Source organism: Mesoplodon mirus (assembly GCF_964341445.2).
Source record: "Mesoplodon mirus genome assembly, chromosome: 2".
Classification (NCBI taxonomy): Eukaryota; Metazoa; Chordata; class Mammalia; order Artiodactyla; family Ziphiidae; genus Mesoplodon; species Mesoplodon mirus.
Window position 1 is genome coordinate 9994929 of NC_138977.1, and position 23463 is coordinate 10018391.

Genomic DNA, 23463 nt, shown 5'->3' on the forward strand with positions numbered 1-23463 from the left:
GAACCTTTAAAAGTTACCTCTTAAAAAAGAGAATATAAAACTTTGAATCATCAGCATATAGCCATTTAAGGTATCTGAAGTCAGGGGTCTGGATACGATCGTATAGGACAGTTGTATAGATTAAACTCTGTATTGTGAGACTAGTTTTAGGTCAGAACTGTGAGGAATGCAACACTTAAGGAAGAGAAAGAGGAGTCTCCAAAAAGACAAAGAAGAGATGAGAAACGTAGGAGGAAGAAGAAGGTGAAATCACAGAGGCCACAAGAAGAGAACATTTCAATAAAGAGGGTGCATCAAATTATGTAGAAAGGGTAAGAAAGTTTGAAGTGAAAAGGACCCTGTGGATTTAGCAGTAATGAAATTTATATTATCTTATTACCTTACAACATTCTTATGAAGAAAGCATAAAAATTATATGGGAATAAAATTTATCCTAATCTTATTTATGATCTACAAAAATGACGATTTCATATGATTCAGCCTGATAGATGGAGAAGTAAAGGTTTACCAAAGAGAAATAATTTGCTTAAACTCAAGAGTAGACATGAAATTCAAATCTTGGTCTTCTTTTGACATCTGGTCTTATGTCCTTTTCACTGCACTACATATTTTTATCTGTTGCTATCATTTCTTAATTATTCATTACTTAGATAAGTCTTTTCTCCCTCATTTTACAAAACTAAATCATAATTTTATTATGTGTGCATGTATTTGTTTATATTGGCTATTTTTCTTTTCTTTGTCTTAAAGGGACATTATTATTTTTCCAGTTTTATTGAGAAATAATTGACACACATCACTGTATAAGTTTAAGGTGTACATCATGATGGTTTGATTTACTTATATTGTAAAATGATTACCACCATAGGTTTAGTTAACATCCATCATCTCATGTATTGATAGATGGTGAAAAGAAGAAAAAAAGATTCTCCTTGTGATGAGAACTCTTAGACCTACTCTCTTAACAACTTTCCTAGGTATCACACAGCAGTGTTAGCTATGGTTGTCATGGTGTACATTACATCCCTAGCACGTATTTATCTTATCTGTTTTTCTTTTCTTTTTTTTTTTTTTTTTTTTTTTTTTTGCGGTACGTGGGCCTCTCACTGTTGTGGCCTTTCCCGTTGCGGAGCACGGGCTCCGGACGCGCAGGCTCAGTGGCCATGGCTCACGGGCCCAGCCACTCCGTGGCATGTGGGATCCTCCCAGACCAGGGCACGAACCCGTGTCCCCTGCATCAGCAGGCGGACTCTCAGCCACTGCGCCACCAGGGAAGCCCTGTTTTTCTTTTTAATGATAGTTAAGTCTGGTTAACTTGTTGTTGTCCTCCACAGATTTTCTGCAATTTCTTCTTAATATTTCTTTACCATTTTGGCTTTTGATGACATTATTGTTTTTAATTGACACTGACTTCAAATGTAATTCAGAATTGTTCATGTAGATTAGAACACTCTCTGTAGGTCTTGTCTTTTTGTTATGCCTCTTTTTTTTTTAAACAGGTAACTTTAAGACCAGTTAAACTATGTAGTCTTAACTCTCCAGGAACTCTTTCTGGAGGAAGGTTCTCTACATAGAAACTTTTTCAGGCTTACAAGTCCAGAATTAATATCTTGACCCTCTGTAATAGAGTGACTGATTTTGACCTTCTGAGGTGGTCCCTGCTTCACTAGGGTAAAAGAGCTTGCTTTCCATAGGGAGCTCTTTGAGTTGGATTCTGCCTTTCTTGTTAAGCTGCCTTTGTGGTATCCTTACTTTAAACACATCTGGAACTTCTGAAGTTTCTTTTGGATCATATTAGACTGTCTTTTGCTACAAGTAGGTCATGATTGCTGTTAACTGGTTCTGCTCCTTCCTAAGTGAAAGGATGGTTAACGTGCCAGGATCTGCTGCTTCTTGTGGTAACAGTTCTCACATTGAGGTTCTGTAGAATTTCATCAAGTCCCAGCTACGGTTAATGAAGGAGCAGGAGGTAGTGAGGGTGGAGAGCAGAGGGCAGCTTTCTTGAAGCAACCTTCAAGTCACTGTTCTTTATTCCATTTATTTTCCAGGGATATGTGATTAGCAGTAGGAAGGGACATATGAACAGCTTTGTGCTTAATATTTGATGTTATTTTTATGAATACATGACTTCTTTTTTTTTTTAAGGTAAGCTTTGTATATGGTGGAGTTAATACTTATATATATCCTTAGAGGATACCCTTAAATAAATCAAAGCCAGAGTAGAATTGTGACTTAGAGGTTGCTGATAGGAAGCAGAAGATCCTGGAGCCAGGCAGAGAGATTGCTTCATAGAGAAACTCTAATGGATTGTATTTATATACAGTTTTCACTGATAGCAGCTGACATCAAGGAAGGAATGTTGAGGAAAGGTAGTAGCTCCTATTCAGAAGGGACTTGGTGGGCTTTGGGCTGGCAGCAGTGCTGACCTTGTGGGCCATCACATGGCTTGTCCTGACACTAGGTGGAATACCTACTATGTAGGCTGCCCCTAAAACACACGTTTTATAAGTAACTAATTAAATTGACCAAACAAGATCACGGTCAAGTAATGAAGTGACATGAAATGTTGAAGAAATATTTATTTCAAACTAACACTAAGAATTGGCTCCGCTTATTATAGCTGTTTGGGTTAGTTATGAACACCTGTAAAGCAGTGTTTTTTATGCAGAATTTTCACCAGTCTTATATAAAATTTTCAATATTTATTATTTATTTGCTACCCTTGCAAATAAAAAAAACTAATGTTTTCTATTTCTGTGTAAGAAAATTACCACAAACCTAGTGGCTTAACACAACACGTATTTATTATCTCACAGTTTCTGTGAGTCAAGAGTCTAGGCATAGCTTAGCTGCATCCTCTGCTCAGGACCTTACAAGGTTGCAGTCAAGCTGTTGTCCAGGGCTGCAGTCTCATCACAGGCTCAACTGGGGAAGATCCACTTCCAAGCTCACTCAGGTAGATGTATTTTTTTTTTTTTTTTGTGGTACGCGGGCCTCTCACTGTTGTGGCCTCTCCCATTGTGGAGCACAGGCTCTGGATGCGCGGGCTCAGTGGCCATGGCTCACAGGCCTAGCCGCTCCGCGGCATGTGGGATCTTCCCAGACTGGGGCACGAACCCGTGTCCCCTGCATCGGCAGGCGGACTCTTAACCACTGCGCCACCAAGGAAGCCCAGGTAGATGTATTTTTAAGCACATAATTTCAAGTACCCTTTTTAGCTGAGTTTTAATAAGTCTTAACTTTATTAAACCTTAAATTTATCTATCTTTACTGAATTACCAGTTATTTTCTCTGGCACTTACAAATTCTCTTGCTGTGTTTAATAAACCATGTTATATATTTTGTGTACAAAACAGTGTTTAAATGATGATGTTATATAAAGCTTTAAAAGCCTTACAATTTAAAATATAAATAAATCATGGTCAAGCATATAGTTAGGTGAAATCTAGAATTTAATAATAAAATATATCAAAGAATTCTTCTGAGAGAGAACTGATTTGGCAAGGTGGGGGGTGGTCACTGGTGACTTTGACAAGATGGATTCAGTGTGTGGACAAAATTCAGATTGAAGTGGGATAAAGATAACTAGGAGGTGAAAAAATTTAAAAACTTTTAAAGGAGTTTTGCTGTGAAAAGAAATAGAATTGGGGCAGTATGTGGAAGAGGACATAGGATTAAGAAAGGGTTTTATTTTTAATGTTTAAGATGACAGATATGGCACGTTTGTAATGCTGATGACAGTGATCCAGGAGACAAGAGAAAATGATTCGGAGAGGTAGTGACTACGGTGGGAGCAGAGTCTTTGGCTGGGAAAGAAAGGGTGGGATCTACTGAGCAAATGGAAGAACCATTCTCACAAAGATGCAGGGGCAGTTCAACTACAGTATAACAGCTGGTGGGAAGATGGTAATTTTTTTCTCTAATTGCTTCTATTTTCTTAGTGAAATCAGATATCAGCTCAGAGAGAGAAGATTAGAGCAGGTGTTAGGATTTGAGGAGAAGCTCAGAAACAGCTATTCCAGAGACAGTGAAAGCAAATTTTCTAAAGGAATATAGTAAGAATTTTGCATGGTGCTACATATATACTTGCATATATACTTGTCTTAAATTTAAAGTGAGAACCAGTCAGCATGTTGATTATTTTTCTCCAATAGGCATTGAACAGGAAGAGAGTTAGGTTTAACCAGGATTGTTGTGTTCTCCCTCAGAAAAGAATGAAACAGAAAGAGAGGAACATTGGATTTCAGTATATAAAGGGATTGATTATCGTAACGAATTGTGGGGTATCATTGAGGAAAAATGGGAACTGAAGATATTGAATGGGTTAACGAACAGTAAAAAAGTAGATGGAATCAGTAGTCTGGCTGTTTGGCTAGGGTTGATGCTGTGGCAGTGGAGTCACTTGAGAAAGCTGGTGACTTGGGCTATAGAGATGGGGATGCTTGAAGTCAAGATGTCAGCGATCTTGCAGCTACTGCCCATAATCCAATATAGAGCATGATGTTGGGGGAGGGATAACTGAAGTGGAATGAAGATAAAAATTATTGGAAATGAAGAAGCTGAAGAGGAGAATCTGGATCATTAAATGGATCGTCTCTGTGAATATTGAAATCACCAAGAAGGAGGATTCTGTTACTGGAGCAATGGAATACAGTCAATGACATGTTAAAATCAGGTACTGAAACTTTCTGAAACTATTCCTCTTTTGAGTTCCTCTCCCAACCACCACCGAATTACAAACAGATTTTTAAATAAGGTAGATATGTTTATTGAGAAAAGCATAGTTAAAAGACATAAACTTAATAAAATGAGAATGATCCATATTCTCACCATTATGGATATTTCCTAATTATATTTTGGTGAATATCCTTTCAGACTTTTGTATCCATATAAAAAAATCATATATATAAGATCATGCAATACATGTTATTTAGTACTTTGCTCTTTAAAACTAACCAGAGGTAGCTGCAAATAACTGCAAACATATGAAGAGATACATCATTCTGAATTGCTATCAGGTATTCCAGGGTATGGATGTACCGTAATTAGTCACTGTTTTACTACTGCTGCATAACAAATTCACACTAAAACTTAGTGGTGTTAAACAATAGTAATCACTTATAATTGCATGGTTTCTGTTCAGGAATTTGGAAAGAGCTTGGCTGGGCATTTCTCTCTTGGGGTCTTTCATGCAGTTGCAGTCATATGTCAGCTAGGCTGACTGAGACTGGAGGATCCACTTCTGAAGTGGTTCACTCATATGGCTGGCAGGTTGGTGCTAATTGCTGGCTGAGGCCTTGGTTTCTTTCTACATGGGCCTCTCCATGGGGCTTCTTCTTGTCATGGTAGCTGGCTTCCCACAGAAAGAATGATCCAACAGATGCAGGCAGAAGTTGCAATCCCTGCTGTGACCTATCTGCAGATAGTCACTTCTGACATATTCTATTTGTTGTACAAAGTCAGCCCTGATTCATTGTAGGAGGGGACTACACAAGGCCGTGAATTACCAGTGATCATCCTAGGGGCTGGTCACCACAACCACCCTTCTACTGGTGGCTTCTTTAACTTGTTTCCAAGGAATATTATTATACCTAGCATCTCTGTGCCCTGTCTTAAGTATTTCCCTGTAGTTTCAGAAGTGGAGCTGCCAAACTACTTTTCAAAAAGATTATTATACCTATTTAATTTCCAGATCAGTCTATGAGAGTATACATTCCCCTCACCAATACTTAGTGTTTGTAATTACTTTAATCTTTGCTAATCTGATAGACATTTTATATATATAGATATAGATGATATAGATATAGATAGATAGATAGATATAGTATCTATTTAATTATTAGTGAGATAGAACAATTTCCTTGTGTCTGTTGGTCCATTGCATTTCTCTTTTCTTTTTGTGAATGGCATGTGCATGGTGTATGTCTATTTCTCTATTTGTGTTGATTTTTTTCTTATATTATTACTGAGATATTAGTTCTTCATTGTGAAATTTACAAGTGTTTTTTCTCACTTTGCTATTTGTATTTTTCTTTTATTTCAGTCTTGTAGATATTTTTGATGTTCATGTAATCGTCTGTTTTTTTTTTTTATCATATTTGGGTTTTTGAATTGCTTTGGAAGGTGAACCCTACCAAAAGATTATAAACATGTTCCTGTATATTTTTTCTGATACTCTTGTAGGTTTGTTGTTGTGATTATTAATTTATATAGTATTAAAATTAAATATTTAAGAATTTACTTTTGTGTTTGGTATAAAGTTAATATCTAAACTTTTCATTTAATCAACCAGTGTTACAGTGCTGTTTTTTTTTGTTTGTTTGTTTTTTTGTTTTTTTTGCGGTACGTGGGCCTCTCACTGTTGTGGCCTCTCCCGCTGCGGAGCACAGGCTCCGGACGCTCAGGCTCAGCGGCCATGGCTCATGGGCCCAGCCACTCCACGGCATGTGGGATCCTCCCGGACCGGGGCACGAACCTGTGTCCCCTGCCTCGGCAGGCGGACTCCCAACCACTGTGCCACCAGGGAAGCCCTACAGTGCTGTATTTTGATCAATCCATCCTTTCTTCACTGTACATGTTAGTTTTCTACTCAATATCCATTCTCCCTAACCTTCTCCTGTTAGAACTCCAATTTTATTCGGCTCCCTACCCTGCAGAAAGTAGCCATGTGCTGCCACCTTCCCCAACCCTTGGAAGTGAATCCTAATTGAGCCAAACCAATCATGGTGATTCCACTCCTCTCCTGATTGACCTAGGGATGGATATTTAATAAGAGCTTCAAGGAAGATGTGCTTGTTCTTAAAAAAAGGGAACCAAGAGAGGAACAGTACTTGATTTCTTCCTCTGGAGAAGAAGTCTAGGAGAAATTAAGTTTGGGACAATGCTAGCTCACCCACACTGGAAGAATAAAAGGAAGATAGCACCTTGGTCCTAGATAGCATTTTTGAGCTTCTGAATTAACCTCTCCTGTGACTGTGTTAACTCAGGTATTTGAACTGTGTAAGGTGATAAATGTCCTCATCTTTCAAGCCTCGTTGAGTTAGATTTTATGTTACTTGCAGCCAAATGCATTCTGATACACCTGCAATGTGAAATGCAGTACCATACCATTTATTTAATATAGCTTTATACTAGATGTTAGTATCTGGAATTATCAGCCCTATTCCTCATCCCCATTTTTCTTTTTCACATTTTAACTCTTCCTACCCCACCCTTTTTTTCCAGAAAAACTTAATTAATATTTCTATCTCTGCTTTCTTTTTGGTTTCATCTGTCAAATGTATTTTTACCATCTGCTTGTTTTTAGAATATTTCTTAATCACTGCGTTAACACACAGGTTTGTCTTTTTAAGATAATATATAGTTACTTAGATTTTGAGGATTTTTTTAAGTAACAGCTTTAATGAGATATAATTCACATACCATACAAGTCACTGATTTAAGATGTATACATTTTTATCACCCCCCAAAAGAAACCCTGTACTGATTAGTAGTCACTTCCCATCCTGCTCCCCAGGACTCAGCCCTAAGCAGCTACCAATCCACTTTCTGTCTCTATGGATTTACCTACTTTGGACATTCATATAGTAGAATCATGTACAATGTGGTCCTTTATGACTGGCTTATTTCACTTATTTTCAGGGTTTATCAATGTTCTACAGACATCAGTGCTTCATTTCTTTTTATTGCCAAATACAATAGTATTTGTATTGTATGCATATACCCCAATTTTTTTATCCATTTATCAGTTGCTAGACAGTTGGGTTGTTTCCATCTTTGGGCTATTATGAATAATGCTGTTACAAACATCTGTGTACACATTTTTGTGTGGACACACGTTTTCATTTCTTGGATATAAACCTAAGGGTGGAATTGCTGGATCATATGGTAACTGCGCTTAATCATTTGAGGAACTGCAAGACAGTTTTCTAAAGTGGCTGAACAACTTACATTTCTACCAGCAGTGCTTTAAGGTTCCAATGTCTCCACATGATTTGGGGGGTTTTTTTGACTCTAAGAAAGAACCTGAGTTTATAGAAAAAGTTTGCCAACCCCTATCCTACATCTATAGTTAGCAGAATTTTTGGTATTTAGTAGACATGCCAATAAAAAGTGTTAAGCGAGGGGTTATATGGAGGAAAGAGCCAAAAAGGGAGATGGTAAAAAGAAAGAACAAGGAGGACTATAGAAAAATTTACATTTTAATGGTGATGAAAATTTTATTTATTGAGGTCCAGATCACATATGGGGGAAAAAAAGAAAGTTAAATTGGCAAAATTTTACCTCTCATTAATTTTCTGTTTAAAAATATAAAAAATCATGTAAATAAATTTTGCTTAAAATATATTAACCTTTTAATCAAACTGTTATGAAAAAAACATTGAAATTATATCTACCATGTGTACTTGAATTTTTTTAAATCCATGAAATAAGTTAAAATATGGCAGTATCAGAATAATAACTTTATTTAGAGTTGACTGAGAATTTTAAACAGGGCACAATAGAACTGAAGTAGACACATAAGTTGGTGTTTATGACTTTTGGGCAATGTAGTTGATTGTGAAGCCATTTGAGAGATGTTAACAGCTACACATACTTTGTAATGTACATTTAGTGACTGAGATCAGTAAACTTTTTATGTTCTGAAGAACTAGTTTCCTGATAGTATTTATTGAATAATTTACTACATTTACAATTCTGTACATATCATGCTCCAAATCATATGTTGTAAAATCTTAGTATAACTTCCAGTACAGTGAAGCACTTAAAAAATACTCTGAAAATAACATTGGGTCTATCAGAAATAGTGGTTGAATTTGTCAAACACATTCTATTAGTAAGGAGTTGAGTAGAATTTTAGTTTTACTTTTTGGTCATTACTGAGATTCATTATTGTACATTTACCTGGAGAATAGATTATCCCAACCAGAGCTGCTTTCCCCCTCCTCTGAACTCCTGTGTGTATCTATTATAGTAGTTTCCTGTTGTTGCTACAAAACATTACTGTACACTTAGTGGCTGAAAACAACACACAATTATTATCTTACAATTCTGAAGGTCAGAAGTCCAAAATGGATCCAGTGGATGAAAATCAAGGTGTCAGCAAGGTGCATTCTTTTTAGGAGCTCCTAAGGGAGAACTGTTCATTGCTTTTTCCAGCTTTTAGAGGATGCCCACATCCCTTGGCTTGTGGTTGCATCACTCAGCCTTTGCTTCCATCATCACGTCTCCTTTACTGTCTCTCTTATAATGACCCTGTGATTATATTGGGCCCACCCAGGTAATCCAGGATAATCTTCCCATCCCCAAATCTTTAACTTAATCACATCTGCAAAGTCCCTTTGCTATTGTAAGTTAATGTATTCAGGGGATTTGGGGAAGAACATGGACATCTCTGGGGGCCTATTATTCTGCCTACCACATCTTTCTTCTTTCATTTAGAATCATTGAATGTCAGAGCTGAAAAGGACATTGGATGAAAATTTGTCCAATCCCTTGACTTTACACATGAAGAAGCTGAATGAAACCAGAGGCTGTTTGTCTGCCTCTAAGCACTCTTTAGGTGTGAATCAGGCCTAATTTATGTTTTGTATGCCTAACTATACTTACAATAATACCTTGAACATTTTAAGTACTCAGTAACTTTATTGCCTGAATGATTAAAAGGTTAGTGATAGAAACCAGCTATATCTGGTCTCTGACTCAGTTATTTTAAGTTAGTGCTAATAGAAGTTTATAAAAAGCCACTGACTGACAGTACCATAAAGGGTAGAGATTCATTTATTCTTATATTTTGTAATTGAAAGGAGGAAATTATTCCTTCTTGAAAATAACTACCTTTTTTAGTATTCCATTTCTCTGTCTCTTGTCTCTTGTCTCTTGTTTTTCTAGAGTAACTCATGGAATCCAGATTTAGTTTCTTTGATATTCATTGCCATTGGGCTGGGTTGATAAGATAAACCTGTATTTTCTGTAATGCATATTTTTCATCTGTGTCCAATATTTAGGACAATTTAAAAATCAAGATTTATCTTTTAAAAACTATTTCATAACTTAAGGAAAAATTTTAGAAATTTAGGTTTATTTTTTTACTTATAATTTTTCTTCCCTTGTTAAGGAAGGATAGTTTGGACTCTTGGTTAAAAATAAAATGAAAAAAATTTTTAATTAATTAATTAATTAATTTTTGGCTTCGTTGGGTCTTTGTTGCTGCACACGGGCTTTTTCTAGCTGCAGCAAGCAGGGGCTTACTCTTCGTTGCAGTGTGCGGGTTTCTCATTGTGGTGGCTTCTCTTGTTGCAGAGTGCAGGCCCTAGGCATGTTGACTTCAGTAGTTGTAGCATGTGGGCTCAGTAGTTGTAGCTCGCGGGCTCTAGAGTGCAGGCTCAGTAGTTGTGGTGCACGGGCTTAGTTGCTCTGTGGCATATGTGATCTTCCCGGACCAGGGCTTGATCCCATGTCCCCTGCATTGGCAGGCAGATTCTTAACCGCTGAGCCACCAGGGAAGTCCCAATAAAATGAAAAAAAATTTTAAAGTTTATCTGGCATTTCTTTTTGAAAAACATTAAAACCTAGATTTTAGGTTTAGATTGTCATTCAGATAGATAAATCACTTACTATTTTCCAAGAAAAAAAGCTTTGTCTGATACTTGTGCAATGACTGATTTTCTTTTGTTAATATTCTTGTAGTTTATATAGAATCTGATTTATTGTTATGTGAGTTTGGATATATTAGGCATGGTTCTTGAAATAAAATATACCAGAAGCATTATGTTCTAAGCATTTAGAGTCTTTTCTTACTTGTATCAGCATGGTTTTTCATTGGCCCTATACATTTATACATGTCTAAATCTTATACACGTTTCTACAAATACTATTTTAGTCTGATAAGGAAAACTAATACTAATTCTATTTTTATTTTGTCTACAAGAATGGTACATGTAAAGTGCTTAGTAACTGTAAAAATGGACCATGGTAAAAGTGCCCAGTAACTGATAATGTTTATTATATTGTCATGCTGTCAGTGAGAAAAATGTTAATTATAAGTCAACTTTAGAATACATTCATTATAATAAATTATATTCATTGGGTGAAAACATAATCTGACTTTTCTTTTCTTGGCAGCAACTTGAATTGGTGGAACCAAGTGGCTGGATTCACGTTCCTTTAACTGATAATCATAAGAAGCCAACTCGCACATTCATGATACAGATTGCTGTTCTAGCCAATCATCAGAATGGAAGAGATACCCACATGAGACAAATTAAAATATACACACCCGTGGAAGAGAGCTCCATTGGTAAATTTCCTAGATGTACAACTATTGATTTCATGATGTATCGCTCAATAAGGTGACCTTGAAATAGAACAAAAGTCATTAAATATCTCTTTATCTTGTCAGTAAATATTAAATCTGGTATCTTTATTGAAAAATGGATCAATTATTTTGCAATTTTTTATGCATTGAAAAGTATTTTATTGTAACTTTAATAAATAACTTTTGGGTCATACTATGTTTATTTTCTTTAACATATAATAAAGCGCACATATTTTATAATTATTAATATGAATTTGAGCCAATCATTAAATTTTTCCTTATATCAAAAGAAAACCAGGGCCTCCCTGGTGGCGCAGTGGTTGAGAGTCCGCCTGCCGATGCAGGGGATACGGGTTCGTGCCCCGGTCTGGGAGGATCCCATATGCCGCGGAGCGGCTGGGCCCGTGAGCCATGGCCGCTGGGCCTGCGCATCCGGAGCCTGTGCTCCGCAACGGGGGAGGCCACAACAGTGAGAGGCCCGCATACCGCAAAAAAAAAAAAAAAAAAAAAAAAAAAAAAAAAAAAAAAAAGAAAACCAGTTGAACTGAAAATTTTTAAGATATACACAATTTTTTACTAACTATGTAATTATTTCATATAGTGATCATGCATTACAGTAATGATTTACTGTGTGTTTGGGAACAAAACTATGTTTTACCAATAGATATTATCTTTAATAGGCCAGAATTATTATTTTTTTCTATCCAGAGGAAGCTTCTTCTATTAATACTAGGCCTTTTTAAAAACTGTGTCAAAATAAGCTTAGCATTCAGTGTGTGATGAGCACCATTCTGATTTGGGGAATGTAATTAATTGTGTCATAATTATTGTACTCCCATGAAATATTTTTAACCCTAGGGTTGTCTATATCCTGATATTACGTCAGCGATTGCCAATATAATCTGCTGTTTATCCTAATTCTAATGCTGTTTATAGAATAGTTAGTTTCAAATTTGTGTCTGACACTGAAGCATTCCCTAAGGGATAATGTAGCTCATGAAAATTTTAAAAATATATGAAATTGTTCTTTACATATAAAGATATTTTAAAGTCCCTTAAATGAGTTTTCTTTCCATGGTTTAACATGAGTCAATTTGATTCTGTATATCTCCCCCGGCACCACCCGCTACCCCATATCCTTACTTTGGGGGAGACAGAACTTCTCCATATTGGCTCTTTTTTTTTCTTTTTGTGGTTGTGCCGCATGGCTTGTGGGATCTTACTTCTCCGACCAGGGATCGAACCCGGGCCCTTGGCAGTGAGAGCATGGAGTCCTAACCACTGGACTGCCAGGGAATTCCCACCATATTGGCTCTTGTTTGGGAAAGATTCCTCAGAGGTTCTTGCATTACTGGGTAGACTGAAGTCTTAAATTAGCAAAGTTTAGGAAATAATTATGTGTTTGATTTATTCTGGCAGAGTACTAATTTACATGGATGCTATAAAAAATGAAGGTTTCATTTTTTTCACTCAGCAGAATCTCAGCTCTTTTTTCTATGAGTTCCACAAAGAGTTTGTAATTTTCATTCTGTTGTCTTTAAAGTAAGAAGCATGGTAAGTGACTGTATGATTACCAAAAAGTCTGTAACCAAAACTCATTTGAGATCAGTGAATTACTCCCAAGTGTAGATGTCAGATGCTGGGAAGGATAGGAGAAAAACAGATGGATAGGAATTAAAAGAAAAGGAGAGAATCAAGAAAATAAGAAGAGCAATATATACTTGGCACTATATTGATGTTCTGCGTTAGTCTGATAAGGAAAACATTCATGTAAACAACAGGGTCTTAGTCTAAGAGGCAGAGAAATCTAATAAAAAGTACAGGAAGTTTTATTAGTAATAATGTTACTACTTGCTAACTGCTTTTTAAAAATTTGCTTAAAAGAAAAAAGGAGGAGGACTAATTATCATTTACCTGATCCAGTCTGTTATTTCCTACTATTAATAGTTTGTGAAGAAACTCCTAAAATTAGGAAGAATTAAGAAGAATGTTGGGAAAATCAGTATGTTTTCTAGTTCTACTCCCTTTCCCTGTTTTTCATAAGCCAGCTGAGCACCTCATTAGGCATGGGAAAACTTGGTAGCCCAGGATTATGGAGGTAATGCTTCCCCTTATTTTAAGGATTATCTGAAGTTCTGATAGACCATGTATTACATTAACAACACATAATTATCTGAAACAGTTTCATTTCTCTTTTGAAAGAGCAAATTATATAGCCAACAAAAGGTTTGTATCTAGAATATATAAAGAACTTCTCTTATCACTTAACAGGAAGAAGACAAACAATCCCATTAAAGTGAGCAAAAGATTTAAACAATCATTTCATCAAAGAAGACATATGATTGGCAAATAAGCATATGAAAAGATGCTCAGCTTCATTGGATGTTAGTGGAATGCAAATTAAAATCATAATGAGATACCATTTCACAGCCACTAGAATGACTGTGGTTAAAATGACAACGAGGGGGCCTCCCTGGTGGCGCAGTGGTTGAGAGTCCGCCTGCCGATGCAGGGGATATGGGTTCGTGCCCCGGTCCGGGAGGATCCCATATGCCGCGGAGCGGCTGGGCCCGTGAGCCATGGCCACTGGGCCTGCGCGTCCGGAGCCTGTGCTCCGCAACGGGAGAGGCCACAACAGTGAGAGGCCCGCGTACCGCAAAAAAAAAAAAAAAAAAAAAAAATGACAAGGAGGGGGAAGGGTAAGCTGGGACGAAGTGAGAGAGTGGCATGGACATATATACACCACCAAATGTAAAATAGATAGCTAGTGGGAAGCAGCCGCAGAGCACAGGGGGATCAGCTCGGTGTTCTGTGTCCCCCCTAGAGGGGTGGAATAGACAGGGTGGAAGGGAGATGCAAGAGGGAGGACAGGGGCTTCCCTGGTGGCGCGGTGGTTGAGAGTCCGCCTGCCGATGCAGGGGACACGGGTTCGTGTCCCGGTTCGGGAGGATCCCACATGCCGCGGAGCAGCTGGGCCCGTGAGCCATGGCGACTGAGCCTGCGTGTCCGGAGCCTGTGCTCCGCAACGGGAGAGGCCACAACAGTGAGAGGCCCGCGTATCGCAAAAAAAAAAAGTTGGGGGAGAAATGGGGATATTATGTATAGCTGATTCACTTTGTTATACAGCAGCAACTAACACAACATTGTAAAACAATTATATTCCAATAAAGATGTTAAAAAAAAGACAGTTACACGTGTTAGCAAAGATATGGAGGAAATGGACCTCATGTCAAACTACTGATGAGGATGTAATTAGTGTATAACCACTTTGGAAAACAGTTTGGTAATTTCTTAAAAAGTTAAACATATACCTGTGTATGGGTATTTACCCAAGAGAAAAGAAAGCATATGTCCGTACAAAGACTTGCACATGAATGTTCATAGAAGCTTTATTTGTAGTACCTAAAAATTGGAAACAATGCAAATGTTGATCAATAGGAGAAGGTATAAACAAATTGTGGTAAATCCATATAATAGGATACTACTCAGCGATAAAAATAAATGAGCAGTTAACACATGCAACAACATGGATACATTTACAAAATAATTATGCTGAAAGAAAGAAACCACAAAAAAGAGTATATAGTGTATGATTCTTTTTTTTTTTTAATTCTAGAAAGTACAAACTCATCAAGTGATAGAAAGCATGTTAGTGGTTGCATAGGATGGGGAGCAGACAGAAGCAAGAAGGCATGAATCATTTGGGGGGATGACAGAAATGCTCATTATCCTGACTGTGGTACTGGGTTCATGGCTATAGACATATGCCAAAATTTATCAGATCATACATATGTGCAGTTTATTGCATGGCAATCATACCTTAATAAAGCTGATTTAAAAATAGCTTATTCTACCTGTTTCACATAGGAATCACCCAAAGAGGCTAGATTTGACATAGTTATATTTCTTACTGTATAGGATCTGAGAATAAAAAACTTAACACTGAAAAGCCATTTTAACAGTTAATAAAACAATGACAGCAAATTCATGGATTCATCCGTAATCAGTATACTTTTTGAGTATTGATCAAACTGCAGTTATGAGATTTAAATATTTAAATTATACATGTAATTGAAGTATTAGACACTTTAAAAATCAGCTTACTACCTGAGGAAATACTGTCACAAGGAACTCTCTGTATAAAACTGTGGAATTTTAAAATACAGCAGTTCACTGAAGGCTAATAAATACCCAACTCTAAAAAGACTAATAGATATTGAATGTTGAATTAGACATAATAAGGAAACCAAAGTAAATCTGATGCAGACTTTGCTTTCCAGTTGCTTATAGTCTACTAGGGGAAATAATAGGTCTCCGATAACCAGATCAGAAGTTAGACTGGTAAGATCTCTAACTGGTGGACGGAAAAGAGAGAGTTACTTCCTATTAAGAAGTTAGAGGTGAAGCTAAAAGAAGGCATTGTGGAGGAGGTGGAATTTTAGAAAGAAAGACTCTTTGTAATATCAGCTAGTTATTCACTTTTTAAGCCTATTCTCGAATCCAAACTATCATTGTTTTTACATGAATAACAACAATTAATTTGAAACAGATGATTTGTATGTTAGGAATCCAGTCATGTTTTGTACATTTGCTCTCGTTTGAAAGGTTCCAACAATTAAAACACAGACCAATCTTGAAAAGTAATTTTAGACACCATGCCTTCTGTTCTTTTAGCCATTATGACTACTAGTTTAGTACAGATTAATACACTACAGTATAAATTTTTATGAGTATAAAATTTTATAACTCAAATATTTGATGTTTCTAGTGTTTTAGAAAATTTTACTTGAAATTCTTAATAAAATGTTGGCATATTATATGTCATTTTTAATTGAATTCTTGGTTCAATTACCTTTTAAAAATGATAAAAGTTGCAAAATATGTTAAAGCATTAGGGAAAATAATACTTTGTAGTTGTGGCTAGTTGGAGACACTTTTGCTTTGTGGAGCTTTTAAACCAAGTTAATCTTCTCTTGCCCACATTGTTTTGACTTTCCCCACTTCTACTACGACTCCCTAGAGTATGGTGTTTGGAAGTGTTTTCTGGACAAGGCTGTTTACCAGCCATCTACAAGGAAGCTCTCTGTGCTTCATGCTCTGCCATTTAGTTGGGCCTGCTCTGTGAAATGGTGTCTAGAAAGCGTTAGAGAGAGGAAGACAACAAAGGAAAAAGCCTCGGGGATTAGTTTATTAATTATCCATGATAATGATTTATTCTATTAACAGGACATATCTTTTTTTTTTTTTTTTTTTTTCGGTACGCGGGCCTCTCACTGTTGTGGCCTCTCCCGTTGCGGAGCACAGGCTCCAGACGCGCAGGCTCAGCGGCCATGGCTCACGGGCCCAGCCGCTCCGCGGCATGTGGGATCTTCCTGGACCGGGGCACGAACCCGTGTCCCCTGCATCGGCAGGCGGACTCTCAACCACTGCGCCACCAGGGAAGCCCCCAACAGGACATATCTTAAGGCTAATTAATTACAACTCCCCCCCCCACTATAAATCTAAGAAAATGTCTATAACCCATGGCAATTTTGTAAGAAAAGTTGAAATTATTTTTTAGTAATACTAACCAGTCTGTGTTTCAGTTTTATGTGAAAGTACCCTCCCTTTTTTCTATGGGTAATCCTGCTACCATTGTTTGTCTTCTCTTGTCCTTTCTGGTTAAAAGAACCAATTTACTATTTTGCCAACATAAGCAAAATTACAATTACACCAACTTAAAGGTATTCTATCTGCTTATGAAATCTTTTTCTGAGTGAATTGGTATTTCAGGAAATGGTAGTTCACATCATGTGTAATTGAAGCTCTAGTATTTATCATCTCAGTTGTTTTAATGACTGCATTTGTGGCCGTAAGCTTTCCACTGATGCAGTTCAGTGGTGACCATAAGATGTTTTTCCGCTATGTATTTGCTTTTCCGGTGTTGAGAGCAAATTATGATTCTCTCCCTGTGGTCCTAGAAATAACTCCCCCAACTATTTTTATAGACTTTATTCTGAGACCAGCTCTCCTCTGTACCCTGGCATTCATCTATAGCTGGAGATCCAGATTTTAACAGATCATTTCCTGTTATTACTATAGCAGTATCAAAATACTGATCACTTACCAAGAAGCAAAGTATCCAAAACACTGAAGTAGAGAGTTCAGCCAGCTGTTTGTTTTTCAACTGTTAAAATTTATAAGAATCACATGTTAAATGAATATGGAGACATAATGAAATAGAGGGTAGGCTCAGTAAAAGGAGGATGATAACAAGCCATGCAGCTATTAAGTTATAACACACTCAGGTGTCTACCAAGACAAAGGAAAGGAATTTTACTATTTATCTTAAAACAGTGCTTATTTTTAAGGTAGCATTCAGTAACTGATAGGAGATGCAAGGAAGTCCTTATCATGAAATTCAGAAGTCTTCTTTCATTTTTTTCCATCATCCAGGCTGTTTAGAACAAAATTCATCATTTCTTTCTTGAAATGTTCAACTGTTAGACTGGTATTTGGGTGTAATTTTGACTCCTCTCCTTCATCTTTACATACTCAGTAACTGTAAGCCCTGCAGATTCTTTTTCCACATTAATTATCACTTTTGGTTTCACCCCATTCACATCATTCTAGGTCAGTTCAGTCTTACCAGAAAAGAAACGACACCGGATAAAACTTTCTAATGTTGCAAACTGGAATAGATGCTAACTGCCCTGTACGTTCTTTAATACACATGCACATTTCCAGAGGTAGGAAATGAGTTTCACACTAAATGAGAAGCTCCAGTGCTCTCTTACCCTGTCCAACTAGTTCTAAGCCAGTCTACTAGACCCACTCTTACTCCTAATTCTAGTTCTGAATCCCTTAGCTGCCGGTAGCTACTTCTTATTCTGTTCTCTCTTGGCCCTTTGGAATTTCATGATAAGGACTATTTTTGTAGCTCCAAACTTGTCTCCCCTCAGTGTTGTTTCCTTAAGCCACGTTGGGTAAGTTTTCTTTATTTTGATCAACTGAATAGTACTCTCTATCCTATACTATCCTAATAACATAGCTGATCATGTTAGTAACTGTGCCAATGAAGAAAGATAAATACAGTTTGGCATATGACATTTACCAAGGCTGGAAAGCATGCAATACATTTTATAAAGAAATATTTAGAGGGGAATAATCCACATGTCATTTTGTCATTATTAAGGATACTTGATTACTCATCCCTATTAAATAAAGTTGTTGACTCTACAATGCTGTGATCAGTTGTGCTGCACATAGTCTCCAGGAGAAAATTATTGCATGTTTTTTCAAACAATCAACCTATACGATTGAATGCCTTATATCCTGTGTAGAATACAAATAAGTAGAAAACATGTTTCCTATTCAGAAAGAATTTACAGTCTAGCTGATGATAGCTAGGAACACAGAGACATTCACACATACTTAACAAAAGGTAATATTGACTGAAACAGATAAGTATTATTTTAATAAGGACAAATATCACCAATGCCTAGGGTACTCAGTAAGGTTCTTATGGAAGAGAGAGAAATTCATGTACATAGGGGTATCTGAAGAGGCCTTCTTCTTAGGTTATGTACAAGTTGAGAAATAGTGAAGATGAAGGTCAAAGTATCACCTTTTCTAATAGACAACAAATTGAGGGATGTGTTTTTAAGTCTTAGCTAATATGGGCTTTTCTAATAATGAATCCATAAGATTCATGTCATAGCTGGTTGCACTGAATGGGTCGGGGAGCTCCCTAGAAGGAGAATGGAACTGAGCCATGTAGCTTCAATTATTCTTCCTATATTTACAAATCAAATGTTTACCTCCTTGGGGATGGAGTAAAGGGGTGGAGAGAGGCTCCGAGTAAAGGAACTGAGTTTCCTTTTAGTTGAGAATCATCAGGAGTGGGGAAGAAGTGTTCCAAAATTTCCACTCTGGTTCCAGAACAATGTGTAGATTTAAGTGGGGAGAGATAAAATGGGAGAGCATTTTAGGCATGGAAAGCTGTACACATTTGTGAAGGAATGAGGAGGTTATATTCAGAATACAGTAAGCAGGGTGTTAACTTTAGTAACTATGTAACATCAAGTTATAAGATGGAAGAAAGGCAGGGCAGTGTGGGGTCAAAGTTTAATCTTACCCTGTTATGTATAGGGTAACTATAGTTTTATACCCATACCCTTATATTCCTCTTATATTTAATGCTATATTAAAGCTTTGGAGGAGAAAAGATGCAATGTGGGCAGCCTAAAACCCACCACCATTATAAGTTGTGAAGGAGACTATGGAATTAAAAACTATTTTTTGAAACTAGTTTTATCTAAGTCAAAATATTTAGTTAATATTTGTCTTACATAATTAAGATTGGACCTTGGAGAAGACTATCAGAAGTTTGCCTGGATAAACAGTTGGGTGGAAATCTGTGCTTTTCCAAAGGGCATTCCTCAGAGGATGATGCTTGTGGAATCATGGAAATGTCCACCCAATTTGGATGCACTGTTCCAGGTTCCCTCCTTACATTCCAGAGGTTTAGATAATAAAGGAAATTCTTAGAAAAATCCACTTGTAAGCAAGACCATCAGAAATCATACATACATAGCCCCAAATAAGGCTCTCAAGTGGCCATTATAAAAAATTTGAGTTCTTGGAATATGGCGTGTTATGTGTTTAAACAAAGTCATTAGTAGAAATACAACTTGATTCCTTTGGGTCCAATTTGTGCTTGTCTTACATCTAATTACTTTTGGATTCAAAAACAAGAAAGACTTCTTTTAGAAATGAAGTCTTTGAAACAGTATTAATTCATACTATAATCCCTTTTAAAGATATGTTAACTGAATCATGAAATATACTAATCATATGAAGAAACAATATAGTGTAAGCACAGTTTCTTGTTTTAAATAATAGTAACCATTTTGCATATGCTTTTTGTGTAGCTAGTGAATATAGTAAGAGGAAATATTATTTTAATGGAAGGGTCGTGTGTGTGAAATTTTCTATTATTTGCAAGCTAAAAGGAAGTGACTCAGTAATATGGGAATTATATGAACACTTGAATCCTATCTATGTAATCTTTGGCCAATTTTATCAGCCTTTTTCTTTTCTTTTCTTTTCTTTTCTTTTTTGCGGTACGCGGGCCTCTCACTGCTCTGGCCTCTCCCGTTGCGGAGCACAGGCTCCGGACACGCAGGCTCAGCAGCCATGGCTCACAGGCCCAGCCGCTCCGCGGCATGTGGGATCTTCACGGGCTGGGGCACGAACCTGTGTCCCCTGCATGGGCAGGCGGACTCCCAACCACTGTGCCACCAGGGAAGCCCAGCCTTTTTCTTTTTAAGTGTGTGTGTGTGTGTGTGTGTGTGTGTGTGTGTGTAGTATATACAGTGAAATGCACCAAACACTAGCTCAATGAGTAAGGTCAAAGTGGACATCCATGTCCATGCCAGCGGGTAACATACCTTCTCGGAAGCCCTCTTCATGTCACATCTCAACCACTATTCCCTTCCTCCTTTGCAAGATTACCCTCTACCCCTAATCAAAGAGTGTAGCTAAGTTTTACCTATGTTTAATGTACAATAATATACATTATATCCATATGTATATACAAATGTGCAATTATTTTCTTTTGTATTGGTTTCCTTTTACTCAGCATGATTTTTGTAATATATGTTTGCTGTAGCATGTAGCTATAGTCTGTTCATTTTTACTGCTATATATCTAGTAGCGTATTGTAGGAATATACCATTATTTATTCACTCTACTGATGTTGGTTATTGTATTTTCCCATTTGAAGCTATTACAAAGTAATGCTGTTATGAGATTCTAGTGCCTGTCTTTTGACTCATATCATATGTGCATTTCCATTAGATATGTATATAAGAGCCATATAGTAGCTTGCACAGAGGGTACGCGTATGCCCATTGTTTGTAAGTAATGCCTGATCACTTTCCAAAGTGTATGTATCCATTCACATGTCAACAGTAGGGAGTAAGAGCCCTGCTGCTCCCCGTACTCACCAATCTTTAGGATTGTTGATCTTTTAAATTTTATCCACTTTGGTGAATGTAGTGTTACCTTATTGTAGTTTTAATTTTCTGTTCCCTAATAACTAATCAGGTCAAGCCAATTTTCATACATTTGTTGTCAATTTGGATAGCCTCTTTTGTGAAGTATTCTAGTCTTTTGCTCATTTAAAAACTTTGTCTTTATTTTCCTTATTGATCTATAAAAGTGCTTCACATATTCTGGTTATAAATGCTATGACAGTTATAAATGTTGTAACTATTTTCCCCTACTCTGTGGTTTGCCTTTTCATTCTCTTAAAGATGGGATCTCTTAATGAACAGAATTTATTTTTAATGTAAACCGATTTACTAATCTTTTCCATGATGTTAAGTGTTTTTTGGTGCAGTAAGAAGTCTTTTTTTTTTTTTTTTTTTGCGGTACACGGGCCTCTCACTGTTGTGGCCTCTCCCGTTGCGGAGCACAGGCTCTGGACGCGCAGGCTCACGGGCCCAGCTGCTCCGCGGCATGTGGGATCCTCCCAGACCGGGGCACGAACCCGTGTCCCCTGGATCGGCAGGCGGACTCTCAACCACTGCGCCACCAGGGAAGCCCAGTAAGAAGTCTTTTGCAACCTGAGCATTATGAACATATCCTGTTACATTATCTTCTAAAAGCTTTATTTGCTTTGTTGTAGATTTAGATCTTCAGTCCACCTTAGATGATAGGACTTATATTTCAATTTTTTTCTTCCCTATATGGATATCCAATCGACCCGGCACCATTCAGTGAAGACCATAATTTCCCATTGCTCTACAATGTCACCTTTATTTCAAATCAAGTGTCTATATGTGTATGGTATGTTTTTGAGCTCTCTATGCTATCCAATTTGTCTTTTCTTGCATCAAAACCATACTCTCTTTATTACTGTTGATTTGTAATACATTTTTTAACATCTTTATTGGAGTGTAATTGCTTTACAATGGTGTGTTAGATTCTGCTTTATAACAAAGTGAATCAGCTATACATAGACATATATCCCCATATCTCCTCCTTCTTGCGTCTCCCTCCCACCCTCCCTATCCCACCCCACTAGGTGGTCACAAAGCAGCGAGCTGATCTCCCTGTGCTATGCAGTTGCTTCCCACTAGCTATCTATTTTACATTTGATAGTGTATATATGTCCCTGCCACTCTCTCACTTTGTCCCAGCTTACCCTTCCCCCTCCCCGTGTCCTCAAGTCCATTCTCTAGTAGGTCTGTGCCTTTATTCCTGTCCTGCCCCTAGGTTCTTCAGAACCATTTTTTTTAATTAAGATTCCATATATATGTGTTAACATATGGTTTTTGTTTTCCTCTTTCTGACTTACTTCACTCTGTATGACACACTCTAGGTCCATCCACCTCACTACAAATAACTCATTTTCGTTTCTTTTTATGGCTGAGTGATATTCGATTGTATATATGTGCCACATCTCCTTTATCCATTCATCTGTTGATGGACACCTAGGTTGCTTCCATGTCCTGGCTATTGTAAATAGAGCTGCAATGAATATTGTCATACATGACTCTTTTTGAATTATGGTTTTCTCAGGGTATATGCCCAGTAGAGGGATTGCTGTGTCATATGCTAGTTCTATTTTTAGTTTTTTAAGGAACCTCCATACTGTTCTCCATAGTAGCTGTATCAATTTACATTCCCACCAACAGTACAAGAGGGTTCCCTTTTCTCCACACCCTCTCCAGCATTTATTGTTTGTAGATTTTTGATGATGGCAATTCTGACTGGTGTGAGGTGATACCTCATTGGAGTTTTGATTTCCATTTCTCTAATGATTAATGATGTTGAACATTCTTTCATTTGTTTGTTGGCAATCTGTATATCTTCTTGTCTATTTAGGTCTTGTGCCCATTTTTGGCTTGGGTTGTTTATTTTATTGCTATTGAGCTGCATGAGCTGCTTGTAAATTTTGGAGATTAATCCTTTGTCAGTTGCTTCATTTGCAAATATTTTCTCCCATTCTGAGGGCTGTCTTTTTGTCTTGTTTATGGTTTCTTTTGCTGTGCAAAAGCTTTGAAGTTTCATTAGGTCCCATTTGTTTGTTTTTATTTCCATTTCTCTAGGATGTGGGTCAAAAAGGATCTTACTGTGATTTATGTCATAGAGTGTTC

The 23463-nt window shown here is 37.1% G+C and overlaps 1 protein-coding gene across 4 annotated transcripts in view; it reads left to right on the forward strand.

Moving 5' to 3' along the window:
• The window catches only part of ANAPC10 (anaphase promoting complex subunit 10), a 212183-nt gene that overhangs the window by 63311 nt on the left and 125409 nt on the right, over positions 1-23463 (forward strand). Inside the window, exon 5 of one of the 4 annotated variants that reach the window (XM_082632070.1) lies at positions 11125-11487. The exons of 1 other annotated variant lie outside the window; for it this stretch is intronic. In XM_082632070.1, the coding sequence (XP_082488196.1) occupies positions 11125-11355 (231 nt within the window). In that variant the 3' untranslated portion in view covers positions 11356-11487. Of the gene's footprint in view, positions 1-11124; positions 11488-23463 lie in introns of those variants that run through there. 2 more of the 4 variants (XM_082632074.1, XM_082632071.1) reach the window with 2 other exon arrangements.